The sequence below is a fragment of the Rhamphochromis sp. 'chilingali' genome, assembly GCF_963969265.1.
Source record: "Rhamphochromis sp. 'chilingali' genome assembly, chromosome: 21".
Lineage (NCBI taxonomy): Eukaryota > Metazoa > Chordata > Actinopteri > Cichliformes > Cichlidae > Rhamphochromis > Rhamphochromis sp. 'chilingali'.
In genome coordinates this window covers 20,370,932-20,391,551 of record NC_137949.1, presented here as the reverse complement: position 1 = coordinate 20,391,551, position 20,620 = coordinate 20,370,932, and the positions used below count along the sequence as shown (strand labels likewise).

Below are 20,620 nucleotides of genomic sequence, written 5' to 3'. Positions count from 1 at the left end.
AAGCAGCAGGAGAACAGTGACAATCTTGATAGTCAGCCACCTGTACTGGTCACAAACCAGGCGTTTCACAGCTTTGAGAGGGATGAGGAACCAGAGGAGGGCAACATCTGGACGGCTGGTGGAGTACAGAGTTATAAACACTGCGTTAGACAAATAACATCAAATAACTGACAAACCAATTTTCTTTCCGAACATCTAGAGGTTGTCACCAATTGGCTTGTACTACATTAAAAATATAAATGAGAAAAAACCAACATATTTGAACCTCATACTCACTGATGACAAAACAACACTGCACTCTTTTTTGTTTTCTATTGAGCACTAAACAAAGAAGGCATTCATATAGAGATGACATAACCCTCTGATAAATGGATTGTCCAGATCTCAGTTTATTCACAAATTTAAAATATCATACACAGATGCAAAGCAAAAAACTGAATTCAAACACAATATACTCACTTTTAAACCAGTACAACATATGAAGGTGACTAATGTTCAGTTATTTTAAAAACAAGCACTAAAAATACAGAAAACACTATTTCAACAAACAAGAAAAACTGCAACAACAACAAAAAAACCCTCTAATATGATTTGTACACATTAATACACAATATTAGACACACTCAAGTAATAAGTATTATCAGTAGTGTTACTGTGATAGCGCCTGTTTAACAATGCGGTGGTTAGTTTATGATATTGTAAAGCTGAAACCATTCACAACAGAATACAAGGTAAAAACCTCAGCTGTTTCTCTTAAGCTCCCAGCATCTTCTTCACCATGTATCCAGGCATGTTGTATATGAAAAGAGCAAAGATGGCCAGCAGGAGAAGAGCAGTGACAATCTTGATGGTAAGCCACCTGTACTGGTCACAAATCAGGTGTTTCGCAGCTTTGAAGGGGATGAGGAACCAGAGGAGGGCAACATCTGGACGGCTGGTGGAGTACAGAGATGTAAAAAGACGTTAAAGAAGCCAAAGCCATTGTGGCCCACATATATGCAAAATAATCGATTACTTGCATGATGGAAATACCCACATGATATAACAAGCAAATGTTACTGGTTACCTGTTTAACACCATAACTGATTCCATAGGAATTAAGAGTTAAGTAGCAGCCAGGTGATGCTAGTCAAAATGCACTTGGCTAATTGATCATCAGCAAATGTGAGCACCTCTATAAAAGCATTATTTTGGTAGTTTGCTGGTCTGGAGCATTCAGGTGTTTGTTAACGAACTCTCTTTTACAGGAACCAGACTCAGGGAGGAGGGGCCATCTGCAATTCACACTCCAATGAATGAATCAGGAGTAACTTGGGCTTCAGTATCACAAGTATATATTGGCATACAGATTCAACCAGGGAATAAACCACCAACCTTCTACTTAGTCAACATCTTGCTCTACCTCCTGAGCCACCAATAGAAACACTAGAAAATAATTCTTCTACCTTTTCAACATATTGTATTTAGCAGCCTTTTTCTTTCCACTTTTACCATAGTAAAATATACTTAAGCAACTGCTAAAGGTATTAGGTGGGGGGTTTTATTTCAGAAATGAGCTTCTGCTTTTCTGAAGTGACTGCTGACCTCTCTGTTTTATTTTTTCAGGTGCATTATATGTTTAGTACTTATCCATGGATCCACTCATCCATTTTCCTTTGCTTGTCCAGTTTAAGGTTGTGAGCGTTGCTGAAACCAATTTCAGCTGCCACACTCTGAACAGGCTGCCAATCCATCACAAGGCTTAGTTCTTATATCTCAGAAGAAATGAACTTGTTTCATCTGTTGAGGTGGTGCTTTTGATTATCGTTCTTCCAGTGACTATACTTCTTTTTTCTTTTCCATTGTAAAGCATTTTTATTAAAACTCTACTTTAGGAATAAAACTCTATATTGAAAGAAATCCGTGTGTGTGTGTTTTTCTTTGTCCACAAACACATCATCAGGAGCCGAGTAACCAAATTTGTTACATAAGTGCCCCTGCAGATTTTTATCTACACCAGATATTACTGTATGACGCATCACATTGCCTGTTAACCTAGCAATGAGCTAAACTTACGTGTATTAAGCCTGCAACTCCAATCTATCCTTTTATTTTCATGACAATAACATCTCATTTAAATCCATAAAAATTGCATTTTACATGCTTAGCAACCACCTGGCAACCAACTTTTTTCACTATTATTAAGATATTGATTTATGAACAGCATGAACAGGCCAAACAGTACTGTAGCGTGGGTGTGTGAAAGTTAATTTGGTAGATTTCTTAAAGAACATGGTTTTCTGAATCCTTTTCTTAGTGCATGTTGTTTTCTTGGTATAACTTTGTACATTTTAATGTATTGCTTCATTGCTTTTATTTAGTTTAAAAGTGCTGGCTCAATAGAAAAAGTGCACAGGAAGTTTGGAGGAGAGAGTGAGTCAGAAGTTCTAAGATTAGTCTGCTGGAACCATGTGCAGAACATCTTAAGCTCCCAGCATTTTCTTCACCATGTAACCGGGCATGCTGTAGAGAAAAAGAGTGAGCACAGCCAGCAGCAGGAGAGCAGTGACAATCCTGATGACCAGCCACTTGTACTGTGTGCAGAACAATTGTTTAATGGTCTCATTAGTGAGTGAGGAACCACAGAAGGCTGGTGTCAGGATGGCTAGAAGGACAGAAATGTGCACGTTCAGTATTACAGATTTTAAGGACTTTGGAGCATTTTACTGTTTTTCTACTACAAACTAAATTAATGCTTTGAAAGTTAGTGGACTCCCTGAAACAACAATAAAGCAGAAAGCAGGATGGGGAAAAATAATTCTAGTTAGAAATAAGGATAAGAAACAGCAACTTACCATGTAAAGAAAGAAGATCCTAGGTCTAAGTCCAGCGTTTGACTGAAGCAAATTCCTTCAACTGTCTTTCCTCAGTTCATGAAATTTCTTAATGCTTTTTATGCAAGTTTAATATTGTTTTTTATGTTTTTTTTAATGACTGTGTAACAGGTGGGTTTTTTGTTGTTGTTGTTTTTACAACAATTGATTTAACAATTCAATTTACCACTATATCTATTATGTTCTCTGTTTTTCTTTTTTTCCGCTTACCTGTTGAATGATGTTTGTTCGGACTGTCAACCTTTAAACCTGCATGTATCTGTGCATGTAAGGTATGTGTACATGGACACAACATTTAGTATGTGACTGCTTCTGTTTATAGGAGGGGTTTATGTAGAAGCCAAAAGAATATACTGGACCATGCCGCTGAAAAAATTAGATCAAAAGAATGGATGATAGGAAAACATCCTTCATACTTGGGTTTCTCCAGTGGTTCTGGTTCATTTCGTCCTTCACCAACTGGACTTTTCTCTGCCTCCTCTCCTGTCAGAAGGTGCAGCTCTGCTTCCACTTTTCCCTGTAAAGACAAAAAACAGTATGAGTGATGTGGATTCACGCTATTACCTAAAGCAAAGATGTCAAACTCATTTTATAACGTGGGTGAGACCAGTATGAACCAGTGCATACAAAGGTTTAACTACACATTTAATCCTGGAGATATGTTACGAAACAGTGTGCTTTACTGCTTGCATTAGCATTACAAAAATGAGTCATTCCCTATTTAGAACCATAATTTCAGGTGGTGCTTTGGTGTGACTGACCGTAAGCTCAAACTCATCATCTTCATTCCTGGCCACAAAGGGCCACCAGCCTTTGATCCTCTTCTGTTTGAAGATGGAGACCATGGGCATCTCTCCTTCATTTGTCACCATTTCAATGGTACACTGCTTGGGAGTCTTGGCGCCACGTGGGAAACGGTTCAAGTCCAGCTCAATTGCACCTATGAAGACATTTTTTCTACAGTAAATGTCGAATAAGTACGAAGGTTAAGCCATCTTAATGTCATTACGCCTAAATTTACAATGTTGCCTGCTGTGTTAGTGGTGTTTCACAAACAATCTCTTATGAGTAGCGATGTTTTTTAGCTTAATGATTTTTGACAATACCCAGGAAATCATCTGCTGAGAAATGGTCGGCATCCCACACTTGCAGGTTAAGACGAGCAGGGATCTTGTACTCAGTCTCATCCCAAGCAAACATGGACTCTTTTTTTGAGATGACGATCTTCTCCTCTGCCATGAGGTAATCAAACGGGTAGATGAAGCGCCAGTTGAAATTCCCCTCCCCAGTGATGGAGTGATAATGAACATCAGTGTCCTGTTTGTCCTCCTGCTGCCCTTTTAACCAACTGTGAGAAAAGGGGGAGGGTTTGTAAATGTTTCCGTATCGGGAATCTGATTTGACTGATTTCTGCTCATAAACAAGTAAACAAAAAACAAAAGATACATTATTACCCTCGCACAAATATATCACTAGATTTCTCGCCAGTGAAGATGTCATCATCCTCCAGAACGACTTCATCTGTGTTCCAAATTATGACCCTCAGTTCAAACCTGTACAAACGCAAAAACACTAATCAATGATCAATAGTGATTGGTAAAAACCTCAAATTAAACTGCATAATTTATTCAAATACATTAAGATGGTTTTGAACTTTATACTGTGTGTGTTAAAGCTGCAAGATGACTGTTGAAATCATACTTCTTTGGTTTCCTTGGTGAAATGTCAAGTGCAGGACCAGGTGCTGTCATATCTTTAGGGAACATATCCACCCACATCTCAATTCTTCCCTAAAAAAATGTACAGGATGAGATTTTTTTTTCAATATGCAAATAATCTGTAGAAGATAATTCCAACATACAAGCCTTTTTCATCAAAAGTTTTTATATTTAAATAAGTTTACACACTTGCTCAATTCCTGGTTTATCAGGGTGGAGCAGCGGTCTGGTCTCCACGTGTTCTGGGACGAGCTTGCAGCCAGCTCGTGGAATTTCTTCCCAGTGGTTCAGCACAGTAAGGGCAAGGTGTTCATCTGTCTGCTTCTTCAGACCTGACAAACATCATCACAAAAATATATGTATTTTTTAAAGCGAATGCTAGCAAATGAAATTAAGCTTTCCCTTTAAACTGTTTAAGCATTTATCAGACTTGATGCGTGCTCAATCATCAAGGTAAGTAAATGCCAAAAAGTTGATGAACAGAATCAACTTTTTTGGCATTTATCAGACCAGTTTGTCAGTAGTACCAGCATGAAAACAAGCACACAACAAGTATTGGAGAGAGTATGTCCCACTACAGCAATATTGCCTTTCTTTAGTAAGTTACTGAGAAAATGAAGTGGAAGAAACAGAAGGTCATTGAATACCATTTTCATCCTCTATCTCTGTTGGCGCCATGAAGACACGATTCTCCACCTTCACTCTTCCTGCAGGACCATAGTGAGGCCCGTCCAGTTTGCCATCCTTACACAGCTTAGCCAGGATGTGGGTGGGTTTCATCGGGTCACGCCACACATTGTAACCATGGCTACAAAAAAGGGTTAAAAAAAACAACATTTTTAAAACTAGAATCAAATGAAAGTAAATGGTGACATTTTAAAACTGTAAAAAACCTACACACACACACACACACACACACACACACACACACACACACACACACACACACACACACACACACAGATATGTTGGGTTTAATATTAAAGGAAGACTTTAACACAAATCAAATTCATCTAGACCAGGACGTCAAACTCATTTTACATCATGGGCCACAGCCCACTTTTATGTTAATTAACCGTGACTTAACTACTTTGGTAAAGTACAACTGGCCATGTGGATGTCTTTATCAGCAGAAAAAGCTGTAAAACGTATGAAAGTAAAAGTACAAAATGTATGCCTCCTTCACATTTTACAAACCCATCCAGTGGCCCAGATTAGGACCCTTTGCCAGGCCAATTCTGGGCCCCGAGCCTTGGCTTGTGACACCCCTGATCCAGACTGATTTGATGTAAGTTGCCCAGTTCTGGAGATGAATTTAATTGCCTTGTTACCCAGTTGGGCTTCTCGAGAAATCATGATGTCTTTGCTCCAAACTTTATCATAAGCAGTTTTAAGTACAACAGGAACTAGGTTTTTCTTGACATCTATGGAGACAGACTAGCAACAGGTTAACTATTAATGGTGGCTGTGAGCTATAATGTTAGCTAGCTGAACGCTTTCATTTGATTGAATTTGTAGTAAAGTTTGTGGTGAAGAGCAGTGCATCTATTGAAAATGAACAAATTAAAGTACTGGTTTTTTTTGTTTTTGCTTTCATGTTGGCTAATGCTACTTGAGTCAAACAGATTGTGTGATCCTTACATTGCGTAGGCGCGTGTGATACCACACGTGGCTCTGTGTTTGCTGTAGAAACGGTTCTCGAGGTCAATTTTGGTTTCTCCAATGAGATCATCAGTTCCCACCAAGTCCCAGTCATAAATTGACACAGTTAATGTGGAATCCATTGGGAATGTGGCCTCCACATCAAAAGATCTAATAAGAGACAGATTTTAGTTTTAAGGTTTTAATTAAAATTCAGTATATTCACAAAAAATAAAAACTTGTAAGATCGTATAGATAAGGCCATGCTCTAAAATTACTTACTTGCCAAACAGTGGGTTCAGCTGTTTTGAGATGTAGTTCTCTTTGTCTTTTATCTCTGTTTTTCCCAGTTTTATTGCAATGTAGGGGTCGGCTTTACCGTTTATGTCTGCTGGATGCAGATCAGTTGCCTACGAAAAAAAAAGGATAAATTTGAGTATGATAATAATAAGTAAGTCTAGCATTCTCGGCTATGACCGGTAACCAGCCAGTCAGCCTTAAACATTTCCAAATGTGGGTGGGTATTTGAAAGAAACTCTCAAAGGCAAAGTGGCTAAAGCTAACGTATGCAGAGCTCAGAACCATCCACAAGCTAGCACCCTTGGTATGAACCTGACTATGAGCACTCAAAGGAGCTAAAGGACCTCTTCCCAGGATATTGAAATAAATATTCACAGCAGAGCACATAGCTTACCCTGATGACATAGATCCGAACAAGGACGTTAATGGGATCATTGCTAGGAATGTTATTAAACATTCCCATGTTGGAATCAAAGTTCATGTCTCTTGGCATATCATCCGACACTTTGTACATGCACAGCGAACCCTGAATTGACACAGCGATACAAATGAAAGGGCATTCAGAGGAAAATATGAAAGAATTATTTAAAGAGCTTTGACTTTCATCATCAATGAAAAAGAAGAGACAATTTCTTACTTTGAATTTTCCAACAATCCTATCTTCATCTGTCACATTCTGATCATCATCATCACCTGCTTTTCCCCTGTACAGGTTAAAACTGTGCAGCCAGTCCTCAAAGTTACCAAAGTCGCTTTCCAGTTCTTTAGGATACACCTGAACACAGATAAGTGTATATATAAACACATAAATTAGGTTTGGAATGACTTGTTTTCTAAGACCGTGTCTGTATGTCGCAGTCACAACTGTATACCTTCAGCTCATCCAGCTTTGGCTTTTTCTTCTCATAAGGGTCGACTGCCGGTTTCTTCTTATCTTTCTTTCCTTTTCCCTTCTTTGTGCCTTTCACAGGAGAGTCATCAGGTTTGATATCTGAGTACAGGTTAGTGGTGAGGACACAGGGACAGGGAGAAGGAGCAGAGCGCTCGAGACATGAATTCCACATGAAAGTTGCCATTACGGTACAAAGCAAGCATGCCATTGAACTCCTGAAGTATAGAGTTCAGTGAGAATGCTTGGTATTGTGACGCTGTAGGTATTGGCTAATTCTTTATTGTGTGCCATGCTCCATCATCTTTGTGTTTTTAGTCACTGTCTTGTTATTGACAACTTTCATGGCTAGCATATGACAAATATGCATGTACGGGAGAAGAAAACAAGCAATTGTCCTACGAATGGAAATTTGGATTCATGTCAGCATCTACATGGAGGCATTCTTGGGCTATGAAGGCTATGAGGTTCACTACTGCACTGTAGAACAAAACAACAGAGTTAGTGAGCTAATAAAGGATGAATTTTAAACTTAGGCACACGTGTCAAACTATGAACATCACAGATTTTTATTAAAGCACATAAAAACAATATTCAGCAAACACAAAAACATATGGAGATGCAATTAGTGGATTTTAAAACTGATGACAAAAAGAAGAAATTTAAGGTTTCTTTTTTTTTTTTTTTTTTACCTCCACCATCTGCAATGTCCATGTCATCTTTGTCCTCTGAGTCTGAGAGAGCTGCCTCTTGAGCCTTGAGTGACTGAAAGAGTAAAGCTCTATTTCTTAACTGTCTAGACCAAACAAAACCTCCTACTTATCAGCTATAGTATCAAGGTTAAGATCCATTAAGTCTAAAAAAATGTCTTGAAGAAAAATTCAATCTACAGCACTGTGCAAAAGTCTTTAGCTGCCCTTTATTTTGAAAGGAAATTTGAAAATAGTTGCAATGATTTACTGAAACATGAAAACAAATACAGAAATGTTGTATATAAAGAAAGAACTGTTTGTAAAGATTGAATGAGCTTGAAAGTTAATATTTGATACGATCACCTTTGTTCTTCAACACAGCCAAAGCTCTCTTAGGCAAGATTTCTTGTTATTTCTTTAAATCATTTTCAGGAATAGTTCTCCTGGATTTATGAAGGACATTCAAAGCTCTTCTCTGGATGTTGACTGCCTTTTGTTCCATTCTTTGCAAAGATTATCCCACAATGCATCAGTAATGTTGAGGTCCGGGAAGGCCAGTCCATGACTGATAGTGTCTCAGTGTTGTACCTCTCTCCCGATCTCCTTGATCCATACTGACAATGATTTGATCCAAAAGCTTCAAATTAGAATTCATAACCCTATTAGACATATTATTACTGATTTTCAGCTCAGGTCTTGTGTTATTTGGCACACCGCAGCCTTTTCTCCCTGTTTCTCTTCCTTAAGAATGGCTTCTTGACAGCCATCCTTCCACCGAGAGCATTTCTGATGAGGCTTGAATGAGCAGTAGATAGATAGACCTAAGGAGATGCATCTCGCAGATTCTGTGTGATTTCTTGCTGGCCTTTTTTCCTACTTCTTAATGATATGACGATAGTCTTTAGGCCTGCTGCTTTTGATTTTGTCCTCCACTTTTACCAGTTTCTTTAATTTTTTAAAGGACACATTGCACATAATGGCGATATATGCAAAGTTTTTGGCTAATAACTCTTTGGGAAACGCCTTTTTCGTTCAAAACACTTGTTCATCCCTCGTTCCACCCTAGGTCTTTTTATGTTATATAGGTCATTGATACCAAATAAAGAAAAAGCAGTTTCTCGGAAAATGGTCACATAGAAGAACTGGACTCTAAATAAGTGAAAAAGCAGCCAATATCCAAAGAAAAACTCTGAAAGTCCCACAGAAATCCTGGAGCACTATTGCTCAAGAACACTTTAAAAAAAATTTAAAAGACAGGCAGTAAGCAAAACATAAAGAAATGAGACACAACTCAAAACTTTCGTGTAGTACTGCATCATCATACTTTGCAACATTGTTAACATTATATAATCAGTCAAAAGAAGGCTTGTTACCTCTGTCAAAGTTTCAATGGAAGCGAAATATTTGGACCACCAGTCCAGCATGCTCTCGTCAAGTTCCTCCTCCTCCATCTCATCACCCTTCTTCCTCTTCTTTTTCTTCCCTTTGCCATCCTTGTCATCATCCTTTGTATAAAAGTAACACAGATCTTTTGATTAAGGCTTTGAGACATCTTGATTCACCGTGAAATAAAATAATGCAGTTTGATTTATAAATCAAGCAAGTACAGATCTCTACTTACCTCAACTTTGACCACAGCATCAGAGCCCTACAAAGGAACACCAGATTGTGTTTACTTTGTATTTTTTATCTCTATAATTTTCAAATTTTCAAAAGTTACACTTACACAGTCAAGTTTGACAACAGTTTCCACTTTCTTAAAAGAAGGCTCAGAATCCATGCTGACAACAATAATTTCCTCTGAAAGAAAAAAAAAATCATCATCACAAACTGTCAGACAATACTGTGTGGCGCAAACATATATTCTACTTTTCTGTTATTTGATACCTGTAGTGGACCAGTTGTTGGCTTGCTTGTCAGCTCCCCTGTAGATGAACTTCCGCAGAGTGGTGACAGCATGAGAGCCAACCAAAGTGTAGCGGCCAAAAGCTCTACAGTCCACTACTCGGATGTTCAGCGGCGGGTGAAGCAACTCATTTTCAGGCAAGTCCTGACACACAAAATCCAGAGTGAGTTCTTGCAGAGCAGGTGTGGTGGCTGACATGAGTCAACCCAAGCTTCAGTTCTATGTTTGAACGCAAATGCATAACGGAAAAATATATCAATAGTGCCAGTACGGTACCACTTCAAACCACTTGACAAGAGTGCTGAAGTTGGGGTTTTTCCTGTAGTTGGAGATGAGGGCAGACTGAACTCCCTTTCCAGCACATTCAATGTCCACACGAGGCCGGTCCACCTGGGCGAGATTCACCCTCTTCAGGTCCCTCAAGCCCCAGAACAAAACCTAAAGAAAAGAAAGGTTAGCTGACATTACAGATGTTTTACTTTCTTTCAGTGAATGTCCGTCAGTTAACAGTCAAAGCTATTCTGAAGTCTTTACTTCAATCCTGTACTTGCTGAGCACTGGTCTGATCCCCAGTGGTACTGGGAGGATTGGGCCACGGTCTATATCTGTAGGACCATCTATGGGAGGTAGGTCAGCTTTTCCATTGGGGCCAATCTAAAGGACGATATAAAGAACTATGAAGCAAATGAAGTGATGGAAGCATAAGCTCACGGGTTGATGTTGTCTGTACTTTGGAAAGCTAACCTGCAGCAGTTCAAAGGCTGCCAGCATTTCTCCAGCAGTGCAGTTTCCACGGTAGATCTGATAGTACTCCAGTTGGGGAGGAAAACGTGGGGGACCGTAGTGCTCATCAGCCATTTTGACCACAGGCTTAGCAAAGGTTCTGCCCATGAAGTCAGCTTTACCCTGAAAGCAAAGGACCAGACGCAGTGAAAAATCTGATTATTTTAAAAAATGCTCTTCTTGGCTTACCGTATTAGTGTTTATATTACAATGAGTGCATTTAAAAAAGCAATTAGAGAGCTGATTGTGAAGTAAGTAGTCCCATTAGCAGGAAGAAACATGGCTCAAGGTGCACATGTTTCACACTAGATAAAAAGGACTGAAGATAAAAGACAAAGTAAACAATGAAAGATCCCTAAAATAACCAGTGAACTGCAAAACAGATATGCATTTATGCACATTCAGAAAATGAGTGAATATCTAATCATTGTTTCTAAAAAAAAAGAAAAAAAAGAACAAAAGCAACTTAATCTTTCTTGCAGTTAGTGGTTATAAAAAAGTCAAAAATCCTGTTGGTCACATACAAAAGCACAAGTTTTACTTAAAGGAATGCAACAGGGATAAGTTAATCACGAGGGTCCATCAGGTCCTTATTCCTCTTGCATGCCTTTCAAAGGAATCTACTCTGCACACATGACAGTGCTGCTACAGTACATCAAGCCAATCCACACTCTACTTATCCAAAGGGTCATCCAAAACAATGGTGTTTTTGTCAGGAGATAATATAAAATAGTCAGTCAGCAAACAAATTCCTTCAGATATAATTCATGTCAGGTTGCTATGGAGACAAAGACAAACTCAATGAAATCAACCCACAACCATTTATGCAAAAAAAATTTAATCATAAAAATAAAAATATTGCGGGTATACCGCATGCTACTTTTAGTCTCTCGTGACTAGGTTAGTCATACATTTCAACATATAAAGATGAAGGATCATGGTAAGACTGCTGTCGAGGTTTTGCCCACATTATTATAAACAGAGAGGCCTCTGTATATCAAAATAACCCTTACCACTGTGTCTTGATCATAGAGCTCAATGACAATAATAGGAGGGTCATCTCTCAGTTCACTGGCCTCCCCAAACAACTCCACATTCTCAAAAACCAACAGCTGGTCCCACGTGGGGCAGAGGGTCTCAGCCAGCACCTGCAAGAAGACAAAACGTTTAAAGTGATCGAGGACAGGTTTTCAAGTACATAAAATTTCATGCTAACAGGTGATCTCATTAAAACAACTTTTGATCTTGCCCACCTCAGTGACTTGGCTTTGCGATGAGAAGAAAACTCTTGCAAATGGATCGGACAGACCTGTGCTGTCAGCGGCGAACAGGCTGCGAGCCTGGTACATGTGGACCCTCAGCTGGAAGATTTGTTTCACTACAGAGAAGTAAAGTCTCATAAGTGACTATAGAAGTATATAACAGTATATGTAATTCTTGCCTACGTTAGATTTAGAGATATACTTTTTCTTTTTTTGCCATGCACTCCATATAAAAGACAGGTTGCAGCTTCCAGGTGTAAAAAAAGAAGCCAAGTAGCAAATCCCTCTAATGACCAGCAGGAGGTGCTGTTATGGTTTGGAAATTATGTGTGATTGTTCGTTACTATTAAGGTTCAGAAAGACAATAAAGGCCACCTTAAAGAAATGAAAACTTTGTGATTGATGAGTTTCTATTGAATGGGTGATTAATGTCAGTCACAGCCACCTCTCACTCATAAAGACCAGTTTTACACCAAGATACAAATCTCTCTAAGGCTTCATGACAAGACCTCACTATCCAGTGGGTGACAGCATAGTGACTATGACAATCTAAACAGAGTCTATTTTGTGAGCATAGCATGTCCACCCACCTGCAGCCAATCAGAAGAAAGCTGGCTTAAAGCGAGGAAGGCCATAAAAAGAGTAAATATAACTATATGGTAAAGGATAATTTTGAACTGAGATTCTCACAAAGCTAATCTAGTAAAGTTGAAGAATAAATTTACACAGCTGTGAATGGGTATAATTTGTCCCTTTAGCCACAGTGTGAATGGTAGATATTTGTTATGAGAAAAGCTGGTGTAAGGTGAGCTGCAAAATGGCCTTACTCATGTAGGTGAGGCTGATGGGTGGTGAGGCTGGCAAGCCGGGTCCTCTGGACAACTTATTTTCCTCAAATCCATTAGGTAAGCCACTCAGGTAGTCTTTGCGCTGCCTGCTCAGACCCAGCCACAGATAAATCTCTATCTTGGATTGCACTGTCCACCCAGCTGGTCCAAAGCCCTTTTTACCAGGAATCTTTACAAGAGGAAAATACAAAACACTTTAGCTGCTGAAGAACACAGAATACAGATAAGGAAAAGTTTCATTATAGACTGGGAGTTTGTATCAGAATAGATTAGGTACTCGCCCTGAGAAAGATTGTTTTGACTTTCCCACAGTCTTTTCCCTTCTCCTCGTATATGCTGGAATAAAGGATGTCCTTAGAGGGGACACGTGCATAAGCAATACGCTTTCCATTGCTTATCATCCATATGAAAACATCTGGAACGCTGTGTTGAGGCTGCAATAAGAATGAGTCCTCATTTAAATATGTTACTGAATAACCACTATAGAACATACAAATGCACCAAAAAAGATTATTTGTAAATAAAGACATAGACATAGATCTCACTTCCTCAGCCAGAAAGCGCAGCTTCGACAGGAAGTTCTGAGCCAGCTTCAGCTTATCTCTCACTGTGCTTTTTTTCACCTGTGACCTCATGGTCTTAGCTTGCTGACCAATGGCCTCCTAAAAGGAGGAAGAGGTTCAGCAGTTAGCACAGTACAAATATAATCAATAGGTGGGAACAATAAAGATTACTCTTTTGAGTTTACGTACCACTTCCGACAAGCACAGCTTCAGTCTCTCCTTGTCAAGTTTGGTTCTGCCCGACTGACTCTGGTCCTTGTTTGCCAATGAAAGAAACTGACTGAAAGAGTTAAGGTTTGGTGAGTGCAAATGTTTACAATCATTAAAAACACTTCATGTGCAGCTTAGGTTTGTAACCACGGACCTGCATCCTTGGCTGAGTTCCTCAAGAACACCTCTAAGCCTGCGCTCGGGATAGGCCTTCTCTGTTTTAATGATCTCTTGCACATCATTCAGCCCATCCTCCTATGAAAGCAACATAACGATAATGATTTAAATTATGTTGGCGTTGACTTAGACAAACTTAGCTTTAAGTTAATGCATGACTTGCCAGTTTATCAGCAATGTTGTCAATGATGTTGGCATTATACAGCCTCCTTCTCTGGTCTTGCCACCAGCTCTTGATGTAAATGCACGGCTTCCTCTCAAAATATGGCAGATGGAAATAATTTCTGTGGATTAAAATTAGAGCGTATCTAACATGTTGTTTTTTAAAATACCTAAATCAATACTTCTAAACTGTTTTTACAATCTTTTAAATCAAAGCAAGAACTAAAAACTTTTGTATTGTATGTGATATTATTGCTCTGACCGGTCTGTGATGACAGGTTTCATGGGTGGGGTTGTTGCCACTGACTGCAGGTCTCCATCGTCGTCCATCTCCTCTTCACTGGAATTGTTGATCAGTTCAGTTTCCTCTTCATCTCCATCACCCTTCTTCCCCTTTGTTTTTGGTTTGACAACTCCATCGTTCTCATTTCCATAATAACCTGGCAACAACCATGATGTTAACAGTTAAACCATAAAAGATGCGGTACTTACTACAATAATAGTATATATATGATTCTATATTTTTAAAAAACTACAGCAACACAGCTATTATTCTAATATAGTAAAGGATAAAACAGTGTAAAGATATTTAATAAAGGTCATTAGGCATGCTAATTTCTCAAAAGAAAGTCTGCTAAACACTAAAACTGACAACGAGGTGATGGAAAGTACCTATGGTGACCTCAAAGTGTATGGGCTTATCACCAATCTTTCTATCAACCATTGTGGCCTCCAGGAAGGAACTGAAGAGGAAAAATTCCTCAACCTTTCCAGTGGCGGTCTGTGAAATCAAAAAATGGACAAGTATAATCATCTGTTTAAGAATAAAGACTTATATAAAGGTGGCATCAATGTAAAACAAAAAAAAAAGGTTAAAGCACTGTAATTCATTACATATTGACAACAATCAATTTATCCCATATTATGAGGGATACCACTGAGTTTAGCCACATTGATGCAAACAGCTATTAATAATACACCAGGTACTATTAATAATTCACAGTAATTGCAGGCACATAACCCATCAGTAGGAGAAACAGTTGGCTCCATCTGCATGACTGCCCATCCAGTCAGGCATTCACCTCTGAGATGTTGGGTATTCCCTCCATCTGCACGTCCGTGGAGCTGGTAATTTCAGGGGAGGAGGTGTCCAGGAGCTCCATGCCAAGGCTGATGAGCAGACGGGCTCTGAAGGACACGCCCTCTCCAAGTCCATCATTTAACTCCTGGTATTCGTCCATCAGGGTGTAGGTACGAGTGGAGCCATACATGTTCACCCAAGCAGGCCCAAGAGTCGGAAGGAAGCCTGAAAAACAAAGAGAAAAGGGGATTTTAATCTAATAATTTGCAAGAGCAAAACTAACTGACATGTCAAAAGAAAATCTTCTGCAGTTAATTTGTGGAGAAGATATTTCTTCAAACATTTAAAGTTGCATCACCTTTGTCCCCATCGTTAGAAATCTTGCGCAGGTCTAAGAAGTGCGTTCCTATCGCAACATCATTCACTTTATCCGAATCTCGGAGCTGGATCTTTATACGTTTGCAGAGTGGTGGAAACATCTCAGTGAAAACAATTTGCTCGTTCCAGATAGGCTCATAGCAGCTCTTCTGAACTGATGTTTTCCCCTGTAGCAATCACACATTGTAAACTTATGTTATGTCAGTGAGATTTAGATTTTGAGCTGGATGAGAAAAAAAAAATGCTACATAGGGGAACGAACGCATGGCAGCTTTGTTAGCACTCACCTTCTGCCCAGCAAACTGTACTTGGACATAAGGATCAACCAGGTCCTTATTTTCTCCTATGAAGGCCTTTTTCACATTCGCCATGATGCTGGTGTTCATTCTGGGGAGCCCCTCAGCTCTGTAGATCTTCAAGTAATAACGAGCCCATTGCCTCTCTGCAGGCACCCCCTCAGGTAATAAGAGATTCCTGAAATAGAGAGTTAATATATTTTCTTCACTAGTTTCAAATGTTAAAAAAAAGAATACATCTGTGTTTTATTTACCCATCTATGTCATCTTCTTCAGATTCATTTGCCTTGTGTGGAGTTTTTATAGTGTCCCCTTTAGCCACAACTGCAATATCACATTTAACGTAGCCCTTACAGCCAGCTGTGATGTCATCAGGGTCAGACAAGAGAGCCCATTTGTGGTAAAACTGATGATCTACAAGTCAAGGGAGACATATTTATTAATGCATTTGTATCATTAACGTAGTGATATTTTTAAAAAGCTGATCTCGATTAATTCTTTACCAGGCTGGGAGTAGATTGTGCCTACATCCATTTTAAAACTTCCAACCAGGGTCCCACTACGTAGAAGATTTTTGGAGTGCACTACCTATAGTTTGGTTTAGGGAAGTAAACAACACAGGGTTTAGTGCGCTTGTGAAAAGGAACTGCTATCAGTGACTTTTACGTTTAACTATAAGGAACGGGACGACTCACAGACACTTTCAGGATTTTGTCAAACATAACATCTGGAGGGACGTGGAAGTCGAACACAAAATACTGGAGATTAAAAGAGTTTTAATGACAATGATGCACAGTTGCCCTTTTAATAAACTTTAATAAAGTATTATACATGATGTAATGACAGACTCACTTCGTTGTAATATGGGCAGTTGGTTGATTCCTTCATTGAGGTGTACTTTTTATCTTCTCCGATTTCCACGCAAACCATTGGATCCATGTTCAAGCCCACCAGCTGTCTGGCTTCAATCACTGTCACACTGACCTGGAATTAAATAATCAAATGTTTGTCTGCTATTGTTTAAGAAGCACTACATTAAATATAAAAACATAAATACACTCAATAACAACTTTCCCTTGCCTGATAGTCTACTGGTCTTCCAGAGCTGGGCTCCATCTTGATGTCTGGCTTTGACCTGCATCGCAATGTGAACGTGGTTAATGTAGAGTGAGACAGACGCAAATAAATGATCTTCATTGTCATTATACAATGTATAATTAAAATAAAAATAATAAATAATTAGAATTAATACAAATAGGTAAGTAACTAAAGATAAAAAATAAACACAGCGGCATTGTACACAACTTAGCTAGCGTAAAGTGTTTATAGTCAAGTGTGTAGTGAGGTGGAAACTTCAGTAGTGGAAGCAAATGCTAGGATAAACTGTTCCTCAGTCCACTCGTTCTCATTTTTATTGTTCTGAATGGTTTTGCAGGTTGGCAGCAGTTTGAACAGTTTGAACAGAGATCCAGGGTGTGTATCTCTGTTGCTGTTCATGCACTACAGAACTCTTGCCTCTTATTAGACACGTTGGTGGTGACAGCTGTGACTGAGGCCAGTGAGATGGTGTCAGGGTCCACGCCTCCTCCCATGAACATGCCCTGGCGATCCAGGTCCTCTGTCTCCAAAATTGCTGGCTCATCTGTAGATCAAATAAAAGACACAGAGTGAGGAAAACGTGTTATTTTAGTAGCAGCGTTAATTCCAAGAATGTCATTACAAGAGAAGACCCCAAAATACCTTCAGCCTCTCCCAGCAGAGACAAAAGAGAATACAGCAGGTAGCCTGACTGCTGTGACAGTGGCAGTCCAGTATTTACTTCAGGAAATAAAGCCAAAATACTACCCTTCCCAGATTGATACCAATTCCTTACACCATTAATAGTAGCGACATTATACTAGTTGTTTTCACCAAGAGGACACAGAGAGATGAAACCATAGAACATAATTTGAAACCCATCCTGCTGACCTTTTGATATGATACATCTACCAATTAGAAGCAACAGTGCAGGATTAATTATCTAATATCCAAATAGCTATTAGGCTATTGAAATGTTAACAAGATTGGCATATAAAAGCTGATATTTTGTATTTTATATTCAGGATACTAATACATTTTGAGTGGTTGCTGGGTTTTGAGTTATTTTGACCTAATCATCCATGATGGCCAATACCTCCATTTCTGTCCTCCTTTTGTCCACGGTTCTTACTGCGCTTCATGGTTCACGACAATCATCGAGTGCTCTGTGAAAAAAATAAAACAATAAAAATTTCATAACAATTTTGTACTTTTCTTTTTATCAATATGAGTGAACTAATGGTCTGTGCGTTTTTTGTTTTTTTGTTTTTTGTATATTTTCTGTGCATGTTCTGTTGCCAGAAACAGCAACCAAACCCATTCTTCAGTAACACACCTGCAAAACCACAGCAGAATAAACCATGGCACTTTACTATTGGCCTGTGCTGCAGATAGAGGCTAAATTATTAGGACTGTTTAAATTAAATGCTAAAACAAACAGCAAACAAAAAGCAAGTGTAAGGACAGAACACAGCACAGAAGGTGTGTAAGAAGAAGGGTGTCACCATACTACCACACCCCGGATTACCCTTTAAAAGGGCCTTTTCAATTATTTAGATTGGCTGACCTTAATACATGAATTGGAGGGGATACATTTCACATGCATTGTGAAAAATAATACACTTAAAATAATTAATTTTGGAAGTGGCACACTGTGGGGCAGGTGCCAGGATAAACGAAAACGTAAGGACATGATTAACAGCTTGGACAATGGAAAATTCAATTTTCCCCTCATTTATCCGAGATTTAAAAAAATATACGGAAAATTGGATTTCTGTGGTGTCAATTAACTAGCATGTGTCACCTTTTCTAGCTGTTTTGAATTTTGCTTTTTTATATTTTCAGTTTTCACTAATATCCAAAAACAAAGCAATATATTACAACACTTTCTGTTGAATGTATAAAACAAGCATCAATGCTTCAAACTGCTCAAACCAATACCAACTTAAGCACTCTTATGAGATGCACACTTAGAAAATTTAGAATAACTAAAAGAATGAATATTTTTGCAGCTCTGAAACATAACTTTTTTTTAACTCAACTGAATCTAATCTACCAAGCCACGAAAGGGTTCCTCATCAAAGAAACAGTCTTTCAAGTATATTGCAAAAACACTGAGGCCTAATTGCCAAAGTTATTTGCACAGTACAGCTGATCTTTCACTTAACTTGGTGTTGCTAAGGACTTCAAATAATCTGATCATACATACCATACAGAAGGAATGATTCCCCTGTGTCCTTCCTCTAAGCAGGCTGTTATTTTTTCCTCTTTTTTTCCCTCTGGAAATGGCAGAAACACTACGTAAACATTTTAGACATTTGCGCAGCACAAAGAATAAGGCTACAAAGTAAAGTTGCGCAGAAAAGAATTTGGTTTGTCTAAGTCTAAAGTTGGGCAGGAGTGATGTGATACACCAATGAATAGTGCATGAGTGTTGAACCCGAGACTGGTAACTATAACTAGGGACCGCTGAGAGACGTCACTGTCTGCCAATCCACACAAGCTCTGTCTGCTACAAAGGATATATGTATTAAGCTTCTTTTTTTAAATATATATATAAATATATCTAAAATATTTCAAATGAACGAGATAGTTCATGATCATTCTATTGTAGTGAATCTTCCTAACATAGCCTGCAAAGCTTCAATACCACTACTGGAAAGTATGTTTTAAGTACAATTTAGAAAGTATGTTGCACTAAATAATAATCAAGTTTGCTACAATGTGAAGATAAAGACAATTCTAAGATTTTCATAGTGTTACCATAAGTTAGGGTTGTATAAAAAAATCTACTGGAAGTGCTTTAAACTGTGTGAACTTTGGGTAATCAGTATATTGCTGTGTAACGAGTGATAGGATTTCATGGAAGTAACCAAAATGTCAGCCCATCCTAGCCGAAAGAATGCTGCCCTTTAATCATTAATAAGGTGCTGCGCCCAATTTGGTCCTGGGGCACACATGCATTTTCTTTTATCATCATCGTGAAATTGCCAAATGATGTCAAACCATATTTGCAATGCCTTGCGTTTCAAATCCATTTAAGTTTGAGCAATTTCAAAGATGACCTGAATTTTGAGTCACTGTTGTTATTTCTGTTGTTGGGGCGATCGTGGCTCAAGAGTTGGGAGTTCGCCTTGTAATCGGAAGGTTGCCAGTTTGAGCCCCGGCTTGGACAGTCTCGGTCGTTGTGTCCTTGGGCAAGACACTTCACCCATTGCCTACTGGTGGTGGTCAGAGGGCCCGGTGGCGCCAGTGTCCGGCAGCCTCGCCTCTGTCAGTGCGCCCCAGGGTGGCTGTGGCTACAATGTAGCTTGCCATCACCAGTGTGTGTGAATGTGCGTGAATGGGTGGATGACTGGATATGTAAAGCGCTTTGGGGTCCTTAGGGACTAGTAAAGCGCTATATAAATACAGGCCATTTACCATTAGGGCTATTTACTTGAAAGATTAAGGAACCAGCATGTGTTTTTAACAGGGGGAGTAGAAGTATTTGCCAAAAGCCTTGATTGTGTTGCATTATTTTGCCGAGCTGAGATATGCTTTAGCAACTTCTATTCAATGCAACTTCTCTTGCATGCTGAAGTACAACTCATCATCTCATCAATTACACATACAGCCAGTCTGTAAGCTATACGTCAAAGTCTAAAGTTCCTAGTATCCGATGAAACAAGTCCCTAAATTATTTAGATGGCCCAGTCAGTGTTGCATGTGGCAACCTCATTAAGAGGCAGTATCGCTGTTCACAATAAAAGAAATAGATTTGC

At 39.0% G+C, this 20,620-nt stretch overlaps 1 protein-coding gene across 1 annotated transcript; it reads right to left on the bottom strand.

Moving 5' to 3' along the window:
- Positions 1-383: 383 nt before the first annotated feature.
- On the bottom strand, positions 384-19,243 carry LOC308390017 (otoferlin-like). The gene is made up of 42 exons (XM_080871676.1): positions 19,066-19,243; positions 17,953-18,022; positions 17,295-17,421; positions 16,860-16,914; positions 16,632-16,763; positions 16,475-16,537; positions 16,283-16,367; positions 16,034-16,193; positions 15,771-15,957; positions 15,464-15,650; positions 15,107-15,330; positions 14,697-14,805; positions 14,287-14,464; positions 14,026-14,146; positions 13,840-13,940; positions 13,665-13,755; positions 13,458-13,574; positions 13,194-13,346; positions 12,892-13,081; positions 12,056-12,180; positions 11,816-11,950; positions 10,764-10,925; positions 10,554-10,673; positions 10,296-10,457; positions 10,001-10,163; positions 9,840-9,913; positions 9,735-9,761; positions 9,487-9,618; positions 8,114-8,186; positions 7,405-7,523; positions 7,170-7,307; positions 6,927-7,058; positions 6,515-6,642; positions 6,233-6,403; positions 5,239-5,399; positions 4,781-4,923; positions 4,575-4,663; positions 4,328-4,426; positions 3,980-4,221; positions 3,635-3,813; positions 3,290-3,390; positions 384-934 (listed from the first exon to the last, which is right to left on the bottom strand). The coding sequence occupies exons 2-42, from the start codon at positions 17,996-17,998 to the stop codon at positions 754-756; spliced, it is 5,382 nt and encodes a 1,793-aa protein (XP_080727802.1). The 5' UTR covers positions 17,999-18,022; positions 19,066-19,243; the 3' UTR covers positions 384-753.
- Between the last annotated feature and the right edge of the window lie 1,377 nt (positions 19,244-20,620).